General features: G+C 40.6%; 4 protein-coding genes across 5 annotated transcripts; all 4 read left to right on the top strand.

The window, feature by feature from the left end:
* The first annotated feature begins 1,058 nt into the window (after positions 1–1,058).
* LOC110969176 (gamma-crystallin M3-like) lies at positions 1,059–1,849 on the top strand. The gene is made up of 3 exons (XM_051958745.1): positions 1,059–1,109; positions 1,217–1,459; positions 1,543–1,849. Exons 1-3 carry the CDS (start codon positions 1,095–1,097, stop codon positions 1,819–1,821), a joined length of 537 nt encoding a protein of 178 aa, XP_051814705.1. The 5' UTR covers positions 1,059–1,094; the 3' UTR covers positions 1,822–1,849.
* A 5,996-nt stretch (positions 1,850–7,845) lies between these two features.
* LOC110969174 (gamma-crystallin M3-like) lies at positions 7,846–8,655 on the top strand. The gene is made up of 3 exons (XM_051958746.1): positions 7,846–7,892; positions 8,002–8,244; positions 8,340–8,655. Exons 1-3 carry the CDS (start codon positions 7,884–7,886, stop codon positions 8,613–8,615), a joined length of 528 nt encoding a protein of 175 aa, XP_051814706.1. The 5' UTR covers positions 7,846–7,883; the 3' UTR covers positions 8,616–8,655.
* Positions 8,656–9,180: 525 nt separating this feature from the next.
* On the top strand, positions 9,181–18,239 carry LOC110969173 (gamma-crystallin M3-like). 2 transcript variants are annotated; one of them, XM_051958740.1, is made up of 3 exons: positions 9,181–9,244; positions 17,588–17,830; positions 17,914–18,239. In XM_051958740.1, exons 1-3 carry the CDS (start codon positions 9,191–9,193, stop codon positions 18,190–18,192), a joined length of 576 nt encoding a protein of 191 aa, XP_051814700.1. In that variant the 5' UTR covers positions 9,181–9,190; the 3' UTR covers positions 18,193–18,239. The 2 variants fall into 2 exon arrangements, with proteins under 2 accessions (XP_051814700.1, XP_051814701.1); XM_051958741.1 differs by lacking the exon at positions 9,181–9,244 and adding an exon at positions 17,400–17,491.
* On the top strand, positions 13,278–14,436 carry LOC110969178 (gamma-crystallin M3-like). Its single transcript, XM_022219223.2, has 3 exons — positions 13,278–13,698; positions 13,793–14,035; positions 14,123–14,436. Exons 1-3 carry the CDS (start codon positions 13,684–13,686, stop codon positions 14,393–14,395), a joined length of 531 nt encoding a protein of 176 aa, XP_022074915.1. The 5' UTR covers positions 13,278–13,683; the 3' UTR covers positions 14,396–14,436.
* Positions 18,240–19,081: the final 842 nt, after the last annotated feature.

The raw sequence follows: 19,081 nt of genomic DNA on the forward strand, positions 1-19,081 counted from the left end.
CAAAATGTTCCGTTCGACCTGGAGAGACGGCATTCGGTCTGCAACAGTGATTCAGTCCAGCTAAAATAACTTGAAACAGGTAGCTTCGTTTTATTCATTGAAAGCTCTGCTAATATCTACAGAAATGCTAATTACCACAAATCAATGAAAGAGATGTTAATTCAGAAAACAGATCCATAACCTAGCATGGTGATTATGACAAGTCAAGGTTAACGAAGGAAAAGAGCTAATGACCACATACTAAAACCCACATTTCACATCTAAAGTTTACAAAGATACAACAATAATTCAAAACAAAACAGTAAAAATAACTTCTCTTCCATGTGTCCAACGAAGTTTGGGTTTTCAACTGGTAGATTATCAAACTGTATTAGCAAAAAGCACAAAACATTCAGTGTTTTATTTCAACAATGCCCCAAAACCCCTGGATTTTGGCTGTTAAAGGTTCATGTAATTGTTAAGGACTGACAGCAAACTCAAAGAAGAATGAACTGAATGACCACAACATTCTGTTTCTTATCATACGTCAAGTTTTACTACAACAAAGACTGAAATGGTGTGTTGTCTGTATGCTATGAGGCAACAAAACAGGTTTAAACTCCATAAAACTGCTTGAGATCATACAGAACTTCATGTACTCATTATTAGCCTCTTAAAAGTTCTTCATCTGCCTGTACTAATCCAGTTTTACCATTTTTACCTTTTTATCTTTCAGCTTTTTTTTTTTTTACCTTGTATCTCTTGCATAAATGTACACGTATTCCACGTTTTTAAAAATAAGTAAAGTGCATATGCTGTCCACTGTGGAAGACAGAGAAGCTTCTCTTTATGTTCTGTATGTCGGACAACAATGCTGAATGTATACAGTACAATGTATACAGTACCTGCATTTCCACCGAGTGGTATAGTGTTAGATAATAACCCTTTAGTGTCCTGACTGCTCAGTAGGCTTCTATGGCATGTTGCTGGCTCAGGGCTTTGCACAATAGTAGCCCTACATACTTTTTCACAGGAACAAGTATAAAAGTACCGGTTACCAGCAACAGGAATACACAGCAGCCAGAGCTCAGTCCTGAGGAGCAACCAGAACCACCATGACCATGGGCAGGGTAGGACCACCACAGAAATCATCCGTCTATATGTTCAATAAAACTGTAATTCTGGTTCAGTTTGTCATTTAACAAACTTATGAAAATGGCTCTTATGTTCCTTTCAGATCATTTTCTACGAGGACAGGAACTTCCAGGGTCGTCACTATGAGACCAGCAGTGACTGCCCCGAGCTCACCTCCTACCTGAGCAGGTGTCACTCCTGCAGGGTGGAGAGCGGCTGCTTCATGGTCTACGACCGCCCCAACTTCATGGGAAACCAGTATCTGATGAGGAGGGGCGAGTACGCCGACTACATGAGCATGATGGGCATGAGGGAGTGCATCAGGTCCTGCCGTATGATCCCCATGGTAGGTATCCCATCTGCAGGTCACATTTCCCTCACATAACGTTGAATGGCTGCATGACCACGTTTCACATGTTTCGTCTACAGCACAGAGGTCAGTTCAGGATGAGGATCTACGAGAGGGAGAACTTCGGAGGTCAGATGACTGAGCTGATGGACGACTGTGACAACATCATGGACCGTTTCCGCATGTCCGACTGCATGTCCTCCCAGGTGATGGACGGCCACTGGCTGATGTACGAGCAGCCCCACTTCAGAGGCAGGATGATGTACCTGAGGCCTGGAGAGTACAGGAGCTTCAGGGAGATGGGAATGAGCGGCATGAGGTTCATGAGCATGAGGCGCATCATGGACTCCTGCATCTAAACTCCACTGAATAAAGCTTCTATTCCTACTTTGAGTATCTCTGGTTGTTTGGAGGTCTGATGGAGATGCCAGGGTTGGAAGGAGGGCATCAGCAGCAGTAAATGATCATGAGGCTCATCCCTATACATCATAGTCCTTCATGCGTGTGCAAACTGCATCTTGGTAGAAAATAAAGGTTACAAATTACACAATTTGCTTCCAGAGTCTTGTTTTCTCAGGACAAACTCTGCACATAGATATCTGATGGAAATGTGTTTGTCTTGTTGTGGGTTTACAAATTTAAATGTCTGCATGTATATCCCCTTCCAGGTGTTGTAGGTAGACCACTTACTAGAAAACTAAAGAAACTGCAAAAAAAAACAAAAAAAAAACACCAACAACAACAACAACAACAACAACAACAAAAGTAACTACTAAACTAAAGAAACATTTCAAGTGTTTTCTTTGGTCAGTCAATTTATTGGTAATGTTTAAATGTATAGGAGAAGGATGAGCAAAAAGTTCCTAACTGATTCCTGAAAACTGTGTAACTTAGAACATACATTTATTCACAGTGTTTGTTGTGAGACCTTCATCAGACAAATGTTTCTTTACAAAGAGAAGCCATCTAAAATAGAGAAGTAACTAACTGCACCAAATCTCATTATCCACAGACAGCATTTAACAAGGAGTCAGTGACACTGATTAGTTATTGAAGCTTCACTCCAACCTTAACTGCAACTTCTCCTGATTTAATGCAACCGAATCCAAGCTGCAACTATTTCAATCACAGTAGTATCAGGAACCCTCCTCACTAAAAACGCCACAGTCAGCAAAACAACGTCAGGTGGCATTTTAATAACAGATTTGTTCTGGTCCCAGTGATGAGTTTTTTCAGTGTAAAAAGGGCTCAACAAATCACTGTAATTCACAGAGTCCATTGTATTTGCATGTGCAGTGGGGTCTGACTCTGCATTCAGTTGTGCAGAACTCTCTCCTCAAGCACTGTCTTTTAGCAATTTACTACTAAACATGAACCACAGTGACCATGAACACTCAGAGACTGCAAGAAAGAAGCTCTTCAGCACCTAAAGGCCTGACTGAGGAGAAAGAAGAAAACTTCTTCTGGAGGAAAGTTCCGTGGTCAGATGGAACAAAATCTGAGCTATAGAAGGTGAGGATTTCAACCCCAAGAGCACCAAACCTGAGATCAAGCATGGAGGTGGCAGTATCATGCTCTGTGGAACTGGAACTTTGCAAAAAGTAAATGGAATGATGAAGAAGGAGGATCACCTCCACATTCTTCAGGAGAACCTAAAACCATCAGCAGAAGGTTGATCTTGGACACAGTTGGATGTTTCAACCAGACAATGAGTCCAAACATACATCAGACGTGGTAAAGAAATGGTTCCATCAGGCTGGAATGAAGGTTCTAGACTGGTCTCCCCAAAGTCCTGACTTAAACCCATCAAGAACCTGTGGACTGATGAAGAACCAAGTCTGAGGCAGAAAAAAAAACACATTTAGTTGAACTGCATCAGAAGTGGTGCAGTTCAGCTATATGGCATTGATAGTGTAATGATACTGCCACCTCCATGCTTTACAGTACTGCACCAGTTCTGTCCAGAGGAGTCAAAGATAAACCAGAATCTTGCAGATGGAAACCAAAAGGACCTGACTTGAATATGGCCAAAGGACTTTTAACCAAATATTACCATTGATATTTGTATGTTTTTGACCCAACAGATTTTGTTATATTACTAGAGACCTTGAACTAATTTAATGATTCCATTATAGAAAATTCAGAGTTTTAGAAGTCACTGGAAACTCAACACAGACATGATATAGACAGACGTTACAAGTGGATGGAAACTTTCGTTCATGAGGGCACATTGTCCTTTATAGATTCTTAAATTAAATGTCAATTAAAACTACTTCACAACCACCAGGTCACCAAGAAGCCATCTAAACCAAGCTTTAATCACTGCCAAACAAGGACATATTCAAAAACTAGAAGATGCTACCTTTCAAATAAAGTGCATCCATTTTGGCCTCACAGTTCTACTATTATAACCTTTTCTATTTGGGCAGTCACTTACGAAATTTCCATTAAAAATGGAGACAGAGGGAGAATGATGCATACTTTACTGAGGGAACTGATCTTTTGATGGAACTATTCTGCTAGCACAAAATTTTATAGGATATATTAGCAACATTACCAAGAGTAGAGAGCTTGGGGGGGGGTGCTTAAAATAATAAAAATAATGATGAGAACACCCTGGCATCATAATAAAAAAAAATCTGCATGGTTAACTGTGCAAATAGAACATTTTTTACTTTGAAAACACCAGGCTGTGGTCAGGCACACCTCAGCACACCTCTCACTCACCCACCGAGGACCTGTCAGCCTACGTGACCCCCGCTGTCCATCACTCATCATCAGCTCACACATAGCCTCTTTTTTCCTGCCAGAACATCATAATTATAACGCACAAAAATGTCTGAAAAAGCAAAAAAACTGTGGAGGATTCGGCTGTGTCGAACCCTTATCTTGAGAGTTACTTGAACTTCGGTTTTATCGAGGGACAGGACGGGTCTCGGCCAGAGTGTGTCATTTGTGGTGAGATGCTAGCCAACGACAGCATGAAGCCCAGTAAAATGAAACGACACCAGGAAACAAAACACCAGGAGACAACTGGTAAAAAGTGGAAAAAAGCAGCTGGCGCTTGCAAAAAGGTTCAAAGACATCAGAAAAGTGTTCGAAAGAGCTGGCAGTGATTTGCACAGAGCAACAGAAGCCTCATTTGAATGCTTGTTATTAATTGCGAAGGCTAAAAAGCCGCACATTATCGGAGAGCAGCTTATCAAACCCGCCTGTGTGAAAATTGTGGAGAGACTGTGTGGCACTCAGGTAGCTGACAAAGTTCTACAATTCTACAATTCTACAATTTCATTTAGCAGATGCTTTTGTCCAAAGCGACGTACAACACAAGCAAGAATTCAGACATAAGGAAAAACCTGTAGTAAGTGCAAAAAGTGCTTCAAGTGCGATTGGTCAAAGGTTGCAGAAGAATTGCCAACCAACCACCCCCACCCCCTTTTTTTAAAAAATCTTTGTCAGCGCTAAATAAGTGCTGGGTTTTGGACCACCTGACTTATTCTACCCCTAAGGTGGAGTCAGATTAAATGTCTAGGTGTTCTCTGAACAATTGAGTCTTCAGTTGTCTTTAAAAGTAGAAAGGGACTCAGCAGAATGCACAGAGTTTGGTAGATTGTTCCACCATTTAGGAACAACAGAGGAGAAGAGTCTGGTTAGAGATATGGAGCCGTGCTGGGCTGGAAGCACCAGGCGTCTCTCACATGCAGAGCGAAGTGGGCGTGAAGGGGAGTAGACCTGGATCAGGGAATCTCCCTCTCTCTGACAACACTGACAAAGACAGAATTGATAAGATGGCTCATGATTCCCAAAACCAACTGCATAAGACACTTAGAAACGTTCCATTTGCAATTCAGCTGGATGAAACAACCACCGTGTCAGACGAGTCCGTTCTCATCATTTATGTGCAATATATTCACACAGATGAGTTAAAACAAGACATTCTTATGTCCACCAATCTCTGCACCACAACAACAGGCCAAGATATTTTTACAGCATTGGACTCCTACCTTTCATCACACAACCTGCCATATGAGAACCTCATTGCTTGCTGCACCGACGGGGCTGCAGCAATGATGGGAAAAAACAAGGGATTCAATAGCCGGCTGAAGGAAAAGGCGCCGCGGTGCGTAATTTTTCACTGCATGCTGCATCGCCAAGTATTAGCCAGCAAAAAACTTTCCGAGGACCTAAATAACACATTAACAACTGTAATTAAAGTTATAAACTTTATAAAGGCTCGCCCCACAAACAAGCGGATGCAGGGACCGGAATCAAACGTTGTGCATTGTAAAGACACACTGGATGCTTTTGTGCGTTAGTTGTGCGTTGTGCACTGTGCGTGCGTCTTTACGCGCGGAGTTTACGCGGCACATGAACCTGCTGCAGGAAGAAATGAAGTCCCGCTTTGCTGATGTTGATGAGTACTTATCAAAGGAAGCGTGGGTGGTCGATCCCTACACCTCCAGCCTTCAGGACGTGGAATACATCGGTTGTGAAGATGAGCTTGACGACCTCCAAGCTGATACGGTGTCAAGGAAATATTTTCAGGAGAACTGATACAAAAAGTTTTGGATAGTGAAAGGACACGCTGTTGCACCCAAGCTGGCCATGCATGCAATACGGAGGGTTATTCTTCTGTTCAGCACCACATACCTGTCTGAGACGGCCTTCAGTGCCCTTGTTACAATAAAAACAAAAGCCCGTAACAGGCTGGAGGTCCACCAGGATTTCCGGCTTGCAGTCACAAACGTAACACCTGACATTCCTCCTCTCGTCAGAGATATGCAAACCCAACGAGGTCATTAGATTATGAACAAGATGACAACGTCAAAAAAAGGGCACCGTTTTTTAAAACATATTTCTTTTCTTACAAAGAATACATTTTGTGAGTGTGTCTCATTGCCTTTTGAGCCACTTATCAAAAGTTCTACTCTGGTGCAAACAAGTTTTAAACAGATATTATTATTATTCATGTTCTTATTTTCAAGTAAACGTGGATGTGTTTAAATAGCATAATTCTGTTTCTGAATGACAAGAGAACTGGTTATTGATAACAAATTTATTTAGACAGTTATTGTTTTTATTTTATTTTCTTGTACTTATGTCTTCAGAGATTCATTTGGAGTTTTAAGGAAGAAAGTTTACTTTTACTAAAAGTGGTACATTTTCCATGTTAATATTTCTCATGCAGACATTAAAGTTCATGTTAATTTCTGAAAACAGTGCATCTCATTTTTTTCCACATGCGATTCCGGGGGTGGGGTCTTACTTGGATGTAAGTGTGTGTGTGTGTGTGTGTGTGTGGGGGGGGGGGGGGGGGGGGGGGGGGGCTCTGAGGAAAAAGGTTGGGAACCACTGCTTTAGATCTATAAGTGGCACTGAAGGGGGATCCATTACCTCTATATAACACTGTCCAGACATACATCTGACCACTACTTCAGAACGAACATGTGCTCTATGATCAGCTGTGACTGATGGAGACCTGCTACTACTACTGTTATTACTACTACAAAAATGTATTTAAAAATACCTTGATGTACAATTTTCTTTCCTCTTTCTGCTAAAAGTCTCCACCTAATCCACATTAGAGACTTTACAGGGATGTAAAATGAGCTCACATGCAGAGTAAAGAGTGTAAAGCAAATATTTCAGTTACGGGCCCAACTCACACAAAGTGTACTTTTGCCAGCTGGGCACAACAGGGTGACAGCAGGTGCTACAGAAATTCTGAAAACTCTATAACATTATTAGCAATTCCATCCTGAGAGATCAAAAGCACAAGTTGACATCAGCACTTTCAACACATTTGGTATTTCAAACATCTATTTTTTGGTTGAAAGTTACATTTGTGGTCACCTATTTAACCTGGAAATATATTTTTTCCAACACTCTCACTATCTCATTAGTTGATCTTACCAGCCATCAGACAACAATAAAAATAGTTTCATCTTCTAAATGAAACATATTGTTTACAAAAAAAATGATTCACTGAATATTTAGCTTTGGTAAATATTAGCTCAATTTCTCTTATTCGTCCATGGCAATTCAAAATAAGATTAAGCTATAACTGAAGTAACTGTGGCTTTTGAATGAGCTGAATCAATAGCTGCATTGTGCAGCTTCCAGCAACAGTTTTACACTATACATGACACACTCATCTGTAAGCAAATATATCACTTTATTTTGGAAAGATATACACTCTTGTGAAAGGAACATTCTGTTTAGAGGTTGTGAACTTGTTTATATAATGGTAAGCAACTCAAATCTCTATAGGCTTCTATAGTCGGTTGCTGGGTCAGGCCTTTAAACAATGGAGGGGCAAACAGTCTTTGTGTCCTGTCACGTATAAATATAACTTGTGCAGACAGGCAGGGCATCAGTTCAAACAGTTCTCTGAGAGATCTGACCAACCACCACAGTCAACATGGGCAAGGTAGGAAAGAGTAACAGTTGCAAAAACAACATTAATTTACTAACAAATGTGTAATCTGGGAGAGTGATCGAAGCTTTTGGTTAATAAAATAATTTGCTACTTTTTTCAGATCATCTTCTACGAGGAGAAGAACTTCCAGGGTCGCTCCTATGAGTGCATGAGCGACTGCCCCGACATGTCCTCCTACCTGAGCAGGTGTCACTCCTGCAGGGTGGAGAGCGGCTGCTTCATGGTCTACGACCGCCCCAACTTCATGGGAAACCAGTTCTTCATGAGGAGGGGAGAGTACGCCGACTACATGAGCATGATGGGCATGACTGGTGGCATCAGGTCTTGCCGTATGATCCCCATGGTAGGTGTAAAACACATCTAAGGAATGCTCTTACTTCACAGTAATACTTTATAATTAACATTGTGGTATAACTAACTGTTTTCTTTTTAATACAGCACAGAGGTCAGTTCAGGATGAGGATCTATGAGAGGGAGAACTTCAGCGGTCAGATGTCTGAGCTGATGGACGACTGCGACAACATCATGGACCGTTACCGCATGTCCGACTGCATGTCCTCCCAGGTGATGGACGGCCACTGGCTGATGTACGAGCAGCCCCACTTCAGAGGCAGGATGATGTACCTGAGGCCTGGAGAGTACAGGAGCTTCAGGGAGATGGGAATGAGCGGCATGAGGTTCATGAGCATGAGGCGCATCATGGACATGTGCTAATTGTACATACTGATGTCAATAAATGATGTAAATATCTAAATTCAGGTGTTTCGGTGTTTTATTAATATGACTAGAAACGCTTCTTTTTCACTAATTATGACGACATTAGGCATAAGTTTTAAAACAGGCTCCACCAAACTATCCACCTTAGTCATTTTTAATGATATGTATTGATGAGTCATGTCAAATATTTGGTAAATTAAAATCAAAGATACGACAAGAGATGTTCTGGTAATGCATCCAAAACCAATGGATGTCATTTTGTGTCACTAACATGTAGTGACCAACAGTCGATCACTGAACTAACAGTAGCAACTGACAGTCAGTGGATTGCTGGGTCAACATGTAGACACTGACAGCTATTCGGACATGCCCATCCTTGGGCAGTTTTGTTGATGCTACATGCAAATACATGTAGAGCATGTTAGAATGAGAGTGAGCTCAGTCAGATGCCCGCATGTAAGAAAGTCTATGTTTTCCTGTTACACTTATGCACTTAGTGCTTTTTATTTGGTTAGGGCACTTTAAGAAATACGATGACATCACTTCCTGTATTACCATGCTTTTTCCAGCACATGGTTCAGGGGTGCGTTGTGTTAAATGCCAGTTGTGTGCGTTCCTGCCCAAACGTGAGTTTTTGCTTTGTTCCATGTAAAGTACTGTTCGTATTGGTCAAATGCTATGTGGTCTGATAGCTACCATATTACATCCGAATGTTTATGTTGGTCATCTGTGTTTATTGTGATGAAGATTAATGTAAATGTCCGCGATGGTCACGGCAAGTTTGCACATGTCCGTCAGACGCTGTTGTTGCACTTTTCCGCCACAAGATGTCTCCATTGACCACAATATTGTTCCTATTTGTCAACCCGGGTTTGAATGCATATTCAGTGTATTAGCCGTTAAAAACCATGCTCCAAAGGCTAAGTTATGTTATAGCTTTTATTTAATCGTTTGATAAATAATTTTGGATAAATATAAATGACACAAATGTATGTATGAAAGTTTATTGAGAAAACAATGTAAATTTCATTTCTGTTTCCTTAGAACCACACACACACACACACACACACACACGTAAACTCCTATATGCCTACCTGCCAATGTCTCCTGCCAGCATATACCACTTTCACCTGTAATGTCCAGCCTTCTTCATCATTAAAGTCATCTTGGAAGTATCTCTCTGCCTCCTGCTCCCTGACCGGAGCCCCCGTCTTTAAAGGAGCTATCACCCTGTACTCCAGAGTGTCTAACTCTATCACACCGCCTGCTCCATCAACATGTCCACAATAATCATATTTGTATTAGTCATGCCAAACATATGGTCCATTAAACTTGAAAATACAACAAGAAATGTTCTGGTAACACATCCAAAACCAAACCACGAATGTCAATCTGTGTTGCTAACATGTAGCGACCAACAGTCAATAACTGGGCTAACAGTAGCAACTGTCATTCTATCATTGGGCCAACATGTAAGGACTGAAAACTATTCCCGTCTTTGGGCTATTCTGTTGATGCTACATGCAAATACATGTAGAGCATGTTAGAATGAGACTGTGATCAATCAGTCAGATGCCCGCATGCTCCACCAATATATCCAGAACAATCTTGTTTGTATCTATGAGTCATGCCAAACATTTGGACCATGAAACTTAAAAGTACAACAGAAGATCCAAACCCATCCCAGCACATCCAAAACCAAACAAAGGATGTCATTGTCTGTTGCTAACATGTAGCGACCAACAGTCCATCACTGGGCTAACATGTACAGATCAACAGTTAGTCGATCACTTGCCTAACACATAACATAGTGACTGACAGTTGATCACTGGACTAACACGTAAAGACGAACAGTTGTTCAGACGTGCATTCCCATCCTTGGGCAGTTTTGATGTTACATGCAAATATATGCAGAACAGGTTACAATGAGTGTGATCAATCAGTCAGATGCTCGCATGCTTCACCAACATGTACACAATAGTCATATCCGTATTTATGTGCCGTGCCAAACATTTAGTCCACTATTTTTAAAAATACAACAGGAGATGTCCTGGAAATGCATCCAAAACCAAATAATGGATGGCATTGTCTGTAGCTAACATGTAGCGACCAACAGTCAATCACTGGGCAAGCAGTAGCAACCGACAGTCAGTCGATCACTAGGCCAATGCATAGAGACTGACAGTTATTCAGACACGCATTCCTGTCTTTGGGCAATTTTGTTGATGCGACAGGCAGATAAATGCAAAGCAGGTTATAATGAGGGTGTGAACAATCAGTCAGATGCCTGCATGCTGCACCAACATGTCAAAAATAGTCATGGTTGGTCCATTATTTTCCAAAATATAACTCAAGATCATTTTGTGTCATTTTGTATCACTAACATGCAGCGATCAACAGTCAGTCACTGGACTAACAGTAGCTATTGACAGTCAGTGGATCACTGGATTAACATGTAAAGACTGACAACTATTCCCATCCTTGGGCAATTTTGTTGATGCTACATGCAAATACAGGCAGAGCATGTCAGAGTGACAGTGTGATCAATCAGTCAGATTATTTTTGAAAAAACAACTGAAAATGTTCTGGTAATGCATTCAAAACCAAACAGAGAATGTAATTTTGAGTTGCTAGCATGTAATAACCAACAGTCAATGACTGGACTAACAGTAGCAAACGACAGTCGGTCAATCACTGGGCTAACATATACAGAACAACAGTTATTCAACAGCTGGGCTAACACATAACATAGCAACTGACAGCCAGTTGACCATAGGGAAAGCATGTAAAGATTGACAGTCAGTTGATTGCTGGGCTATCACGTAGAGACTAACAGCCATTCAGAAGTGCATTCCCATCCTTGAGCAAGTTAGTTGATGCTACATGCAAATATATGCAGAGCAGGTTACAATTAGTGTGATAAATCAGTCAGATGCCTGCATGTTCCACCAACCTGTCCACAACAGTCATATTTGTATTTCTGGGTCATACCAAACATTTGGTCCATTAAGCTTAAAAATATAATAGGACATGTCTTCGTAATGCATCCAAACCAAACAAAGGATGTCATTTTGTGTCACTAACATGTAGCAACCAACAGTCCATCACTGGGCTAACAGTAGCAACCGACAGTTAGTCGATCACTGGGCTAATACATAAAGACTGAGAGTCAGTTGACCACTGGGCCAATACGTAAAGACTGTTATTCAGACACATTCTCAATGTTGCTCAATTTTGTTGATGCTACAGGCAAAAACATGCAGAGCATGTTAGAACAGCATGTCAAATATAGTAATGTTTGGTGCATTATTTTTAAAAAATATAACTGGAGATGTTCTCGTAATGTATCCAAAACCAAACAAAGGATGTCATTTTGTATCACTAACATGTAGCGATCAACAGTCAATCACTGGACTAGCAGTAGCAGCTGACAATCAGTGGATCACTGGGTTAACACATAGAGGTAGACAGTCATTCGACTGCTGGGCTAACAAGTAAAGACTGATCATCAAGGAGTGCGATTCAGATGCCCGCATGCTCTACCAACATGTCCACAATGGTCATGTTTGAATTTATGGGTCATATCAAACATTTGGTCCATTAAACTTAAAAAAACAACAGGAGATGTTCTGGTAACACATCCTGAACTCAATATGCAGAGAAGTAACTAGCTTTGATGTTTGATGAAGAGCACATTAGGGTGAAGTTTGATCCATCAGTTGGACCACACCGACTGTGACTGTATCTCTGTTGATGGAAACTGGACTGTCCTCGTTAAAATATGAATTTATTTTATTTTTTTATTTATTGAAGTTGAGTTGCACAGGGTGCAATACAGTGAGCAAGTATAAGTTTTATTCTTAAATTAGTTTTAAAAAATGAAGATGTCAGAGCATGAAATTTAAGAAACTGAAAAGTCCATGCCTACGTGGAAGTCCCCACTGGTTTATCCCATTTATAGACTGAGCATTATCTTCGACACATTTTCCAGTTATACTGCCCATCATCAGCCTATTTCCCACTTGGGATTTTTGTCCCCTTAACTTTTGTTTTTAAGTTTAAAAGTTGTTTTCTTTTCAGCCTCCACAGCCCAGACAGATGGAAAACAATGTGGATGCGCTCGCCTGAGTCACCTTGTTATTCCTGTGTGGGTAAAGCAGCAGCACAAAGCAGTACAGTGTGTTTTCTATGGAGAGGTTAATGCCCTGAGTTTGATCTCACAGGTGACACAAACCTGCCTTTCATTTTTCATGAAAGTTGTGGCCAGTATGGAGACCGTAAAAGACACGCAGTATTTTTAGTTAATCATAGTCTTGTAAAAAAGATGCCACAACTGAACATAGTGCTGAGCAATATAGCTAAAATGTTTCCTATAAAATATTCTATTTACCTCAACTTACTTACCTCTTGTGAAAAGTGATCAGTCTGACCCAGGAAACCCCAATGTTGTATCACCCCAATCCACAACTTGAATTGAAACTTGAATAATTTTTTTGATTTTTTTTTCTTCAAATAAAACAGAGATCCAGAAATTGTAGCTTCACTATCTGATAAAGCAGTTGATTGTAATTCTGACTAACAATGCTGTTATGTTATATTCACTGCTTTTTTTATATTTTTCTATTTACAGTGTATGATTTTACAAACAGCTGGATAAACAAGTTTTGTCCATACAGATGTGCATTATATACTGGCATGTCAGACTATTGTTTTCACACAAAAGGATGTCTGTAAATTGTCCATTTATCACTCAGAGGCCGAACAGCATGTTTTTAAAAGACACTATTGTCTGCTCTGCTGTATTGTACCTTCAAAAAATGCAAATTGTTTTCATTTCCCTATGGAAAAATCCATTCTAAAGTCTTCTAGGGGATCCAGTCACATGGAAACGTGACAAATGCCCCTCAGCACTCTATAGGCCTCTATACCATGTTGCTGGGTCAGGGCTTTACACAATGGGAGCTGCAGATTCTTTGGATTCGGTCAGGTATAAAAGTTACAGTTAGAACAGGACCACCATCAGTGCAGCAGCAAAGCAGTTCTCTGAAGAACTAACACAGCAACCATGACCATGGGCAGGGTAAGCAGATTCAGCTCAGCAGCTGTTTGTCATTCATTACCAAATATACAGTTTATTTTGGAGCCTGTTGTTTAATGCATTTTGTTCATTTCAGATCATCTTCTACGAGGACAGGAACTTCCAGGGACGTTCCTATGAAACCACCAGCGACTGCTCTGACATGTCCTCCGTCCTGAGCAGGTGTCACTCTGCCAGGGTGGAGAGCGGCTGCTTCATGGTCTACGACCGCCCCAACTTCATGGGAAACCAGTTTCTGATGAGGAGGGGCGAGTACGCCGACTACATGAGCATGATGGGCATGAGGGAGTGCATCAGGTCCTGCCGTATGATCCCCATGGTAGGTCACAAGCTCCTCTCTTACACAGATTTGAACATCCATACGTTGAAACACAACTTTGAAAATGTGCATCGTTTCCACTTACAGCACAGAGGTCAGTTCAGGATGAGGATCTATGAGAGGGAGAACTTCGCCGGTCAGATGTCTGAGCTGATGGACGACTGCGACAACATCCAGGACCGTTACCGCATGTCTGACTGCATGTCTGCCAACGTGATGGACGGCCACTGGCTGATGTACGAGCAGCCCCACTTCAGAGGCAGGATGATGTACCTGAGGCCTGGAGAGTACAGGAGCTTCAGGGAGATGGGAATGAGCGGCATGAGGTTCATGAGCATGAGGCGCATCATGGACATGTAAAGAAGCACTGTAGAACGTAAATAAATCTTTTTGAAAAAATATTTGTGCCTGTTGATTCAGTTCTTATCAAGTTACTGGATGCTACAGCTACTATTTTTCTATCACTAGTGACTACAGATGTCCAGGGATTTTTAGTACAAAGCATCTACACAGCATTTTACACTAAAAAGCATTTAAATGCATGAATTAATTCAGTATAGACTTCAGGACTTGTACTTTCAGTTTAGAAACAAAATAGCAGCACTAATCTTCCTAGTTTTATCATGGATTGACGCTATTATTATTGCAACAAATCAATATTTCACTTTTGAAGATAGTTTTAAAATGATTATTTTAAACATTTCTATTCTAGTGTTTCATCATTAAAGGCTTACAGGTCTCATTGGGTTCCCAGCAAACTTTGACAAACACTGTTGTACTACTGTAAATGTCACCACTGATTTCACCCAAACACACACACACACAGACATGCAAAAAAAAAAGTACAAAAGAAAGTTTCCCTCACAAACTAAAAAGCATTGCCAAAGTAGTGTAAATAACGGTAAACTATTTAGAGTGGTATAAAGTATAATTACAAAAAGCACATAATATTGCTTTAAAAACCACTCACCAGACTGAAGAACTTTACCAGGGATATTCATGAGTCCACTGACACTGGTGACTGTTTGACCTTGATGCTATTGTCCATTTGATAAATGCCCCACCAACACTTTGTTTACACTGTACAAAGTCAGTGTTCTTTTGTTTACCCTGACCTTTGTCGACCTTTTCTCTGGCAACACAATCCATCCACACAAAATATTAAATCTAACCAACTGACAAGCTTAGTATCCAGATTTCCCAAACTGTAACCATGCTCCAAAAGGCACCTAGAGGGAAACCTTTACATACTTATCTCTTTTTAGAAACATTACCTCTCCTCATTGTGTTGTACAAGAAAATCCAAACATGTTATACTTCATTTATTTCATGAACTTCTAAAGCTAAACTCACCTCCATCTTTTGTGAATTTCTTTTTCCCATATTGAGGACGTTAATGTTCTATTTTTTATGGAGCAATGAATTTTTATTTTCTCTGCATAATAGAATTGTATCAGTACCACACATGAGATACTCAGTACACATACCAATCAAATTTCAGTTTTCCAAATACCCAAAAGAATCTGTTTAATTCATATTTCATACAACATAAACTCTTGTACTGAAAAATAAAGGAAAATAATATTTAATTTGGGCTCACACACTCAAGCATCGCATTATTTTCTGACAGGCTGAATGGCCATGGCAACAGCATTGAGCTAACAGGAGCTATCCTTACATTACCCCGAGCATAATAAAGTTAGAACTACATTGCCGTCAACAAGACCCTGTTAAGCACTACACTAGCCAGAACAAGATAACTTTAGTAGTTACACTAGCTTAAATAGGAGGCCTCTATCAGCTGCATTAGCCTTAGCTAACAAGATGACGTTAGTAGTTATACTAGTCTGAACAGGATAGCTTAGCAGTGGCATTAGCCTAAACAAGATAACTTTAGTAGCTATATTAGTTTAAACAGGCTAGCTTAAGTAGATGTATTAGCCTAAACAAGATAACTTTAGAAGTTACACTAGCTTAAATAAGAGGCTTTTATCAGCTGCATTAGCCTTAGCTAACAAGACAACTCCAGTAGTTGTACTAGTCCAAACAGAATAGCTTAAGAAGCGGCATTAGCCTAAACAAGATAACTTTAGTAGCTATACTAGTCTAAACAGGGTAGACTAAGCATGTGTATTAGCCTAAACAAGACAACTTTAGTTGTTATATTAGTCTAAGCAAGATAACTTTAGTAACTACATTAACCCGTGCAAGTTCATATGACATGGCAAGCTTAGTAGCTACAATAACCAAAATGAGATAATGTTAGCCAGTAACATAACCTAAAATACACTATATTAGCCAAAACAAGACAAGGTTACTCAGCAAGATTAGCTTAAACAAGATAACTTTACAACTGCGTTTGCCTGTACAAGACAAAATGAACTGCTGCAATAGCTTAAACAAGAAGCTACATTTATTTAAACCATGACATATTCGCCAGCTATTAGTCTAAAATGGATAACTCTGGAAGATAAGTTGTCCAAAAGAAGACACTGTCCACCACGATAGCTTCAAATGGGTTAAGTAAATTGGCCTGAACAAGCTAATGATAGCCTTTGAGAACAGTGTGAAGGGAACAATGCGACAAAATGTACTGCTGTTTAGGTCAGTGTTTACATTTCAGGGATTTTATTGGTTTCAATACATGAGGAAATTTTCCTGTCTAATTTAAACATTTAGGTCAGGACAATATAATATACTTTCCCATTCTTATTTCCCTACTTGCTCATTTAAACATGAAGGCTGAGGCCCTGCAATATTCTGTAGTACGTAAATTTCCCTGAGTAGCTTCAATACTAAGGTTAAGAGCCGACAGTATCATCAACACTATGCTACATAATACAAATGAATCTTAAGCATATACTAGCACATTCTTTCTAACACTCTAGAATTTAGTTGCATGCAACTGTAAGTTTCTATGTAACACATGTAACATTTAAAACATATATTCGCTTACGAATATAAAACCATGTGTTATGGCCAAGTTATTTTTTATATACTTCAACATTTCTGTAATCAGTGGTTGTCTCAGCAGTATACATAGGTGCACTAAGTTTGAATTAAATTTGTGACAAATTAAAAACAAGAAATCTCAGTTTAAACAGCCCATGTGTGAACAGTATGCAGCACACTGGTCATACACATAGTTCTTAACAGTCACATGGGCCAGCCTATTCACATACAAAGTGCTCTGTGTACTGAGAGAAAAGGCTTTTCTAAAGACTGCGAGGTCCCCAGTGATGAAAAAATGGACGTAACCTCGGCATTCTGTGGGCCTCAATAGTAAGTCGCTGAGTAAGCAGTTCCGTAAGGGGGAGGGCCAATGGTTCTTTCCGTTTGGTCAGGTATAAAAGGAAAGGGTTAAACCAGGTAGGAAAGCAGTGCAGCAGCAGCAATAGCAACAACAACTCATCTGCAGCAAACATGAGCAACTCCGGCATGAACATGAGGGGCAAGGTACAAAATGTTTATGTGGTTTGTAAAAATTACTGTTTGTGAATTAACTTTTGCTGCTTTTTTTCATTACAACCACTACAATTTACTGTGTTTCAGATCATCTTCTACGAGGACAGGAACTTCCAGGGTCGTTCCTATGAGTGCATGAGCGACTGCTCTGACATGTCCTCTGTCCTGAGCAGGTGTCACTCTGCCAGGGTGGAGAGCGGCTGCTTCATGGTCTACGACCGCCCCAACTTCATGGGAAACCAGTATCTGATGAGGAGGGGCGAGTACGCCGACTACATGAGCATGATGGGCATGAGGGAGTGCATCAGGTCCTGCCGTATGATCCCCATGGTAGGTATCCCATCTGCAGGTCACATTTCCCTCACATAACACTGAATGGCTGCATGACCACATTTCAAATGTTTCATCTACAGCACAGAGGCCAGTTCAGGATGAGGATCTATGAGAGGGAGAACTTCGCCGGTCAGATGACTGAGCTGATGGACGACTGCGACAACATCATGGACCGTTTCCGCATGTCCGACTGCATGTCCTGCAACGTGATGGACGGCCACTGGCTGATGTACGAGCAGCCCCACTTCAGAGGCAGGATGATGTACCTGAGGCCTGGAGAGTACAGGAGCTTCAGGGAGATGGGAATGAGCGGCATGAGGTTCATGAGCATGAGGCGCATCATGGACTCCTGCATGTAAATGTTCACTGTTCAATGTCAATAAATAAAAAACCTATTCTGCACTAATCTGACTTTTGTCAAGTGTACTGATCAACTGTAAATGATCATCATCCAGTGTGAAACCAAACATATGCAAAGGGATGTGGGATTTTCATTCTCAGTTGAAACCACCATGAAAGGAGGCTTAACATTGTGGATATGAGGTCATTTGGCTCTACACACGTTGACTTCAGGCATAATTCTGTCATTTGTACCGCATATATCCTGTATGTTTTCCTTGCCTTCAACTGTCTGAAATTCACGATTTTTAGAAAACAACAATCTCTGAGCATCAGCCAACACACTGAAGATTCTGCAACACTGAATGATTCGACTTCCTGCATGCAGATGTTTCACCAAATAGATTCCCTCTGTCACAATTTTGCAGGGGCACCCTTCCTGGATCCTGGGCTTAGCATTGCCCAAGACAACGGTGACTGGTTTAAAGAAATACAAACAAGCCAGAGTGAATGATAATAAGGTGCAGTCAGACCAGCAATGACACAGCCCTGCAGAGATAGAAGTAGACATGCAAGGTTAAGACTTGAAAAATATATTTTTAGTAAAAACTATATTCTGTCTACAAATGTAATTGATTAAAATTATACTTTAAGGTTGACTTAGTTGTCAAAGATGATTCAAAAGCACTGCTAATGGTGAATTAACTCCTAGTACATTGATCATTAATAAGCAAATTATATGGGCACGACAAAATGTACAATTGGGAAGGGGATGTCACACATTTATGGTTTCCTTTACAGACCAAAGGAGGACATATTTCATTCTGAGATTTTGTCAGTGTCGTGCGGACTCGACCGCCCTCAGAACGCATGGTTAAGCAAAATCACTGTAACAAACCAGTGGCTGCT

This window comes from Acanthochromis polyacanthus, chromosome 14, assembly GCF_021347895.1.
Source record: "Acanthochromis polyacanthus isolate Apoly-LR-REF ecotype Palm Island chromosome 14, KAUST_Apoly_ChrSc, whole genome shotgun sequence".
Taxonomy (NCBI): Eukaryota; Metazoa; Chordata; class Actinopteri; family Pomacentridae; genus Acanthochromis; species Acanthochromis polyacanthus.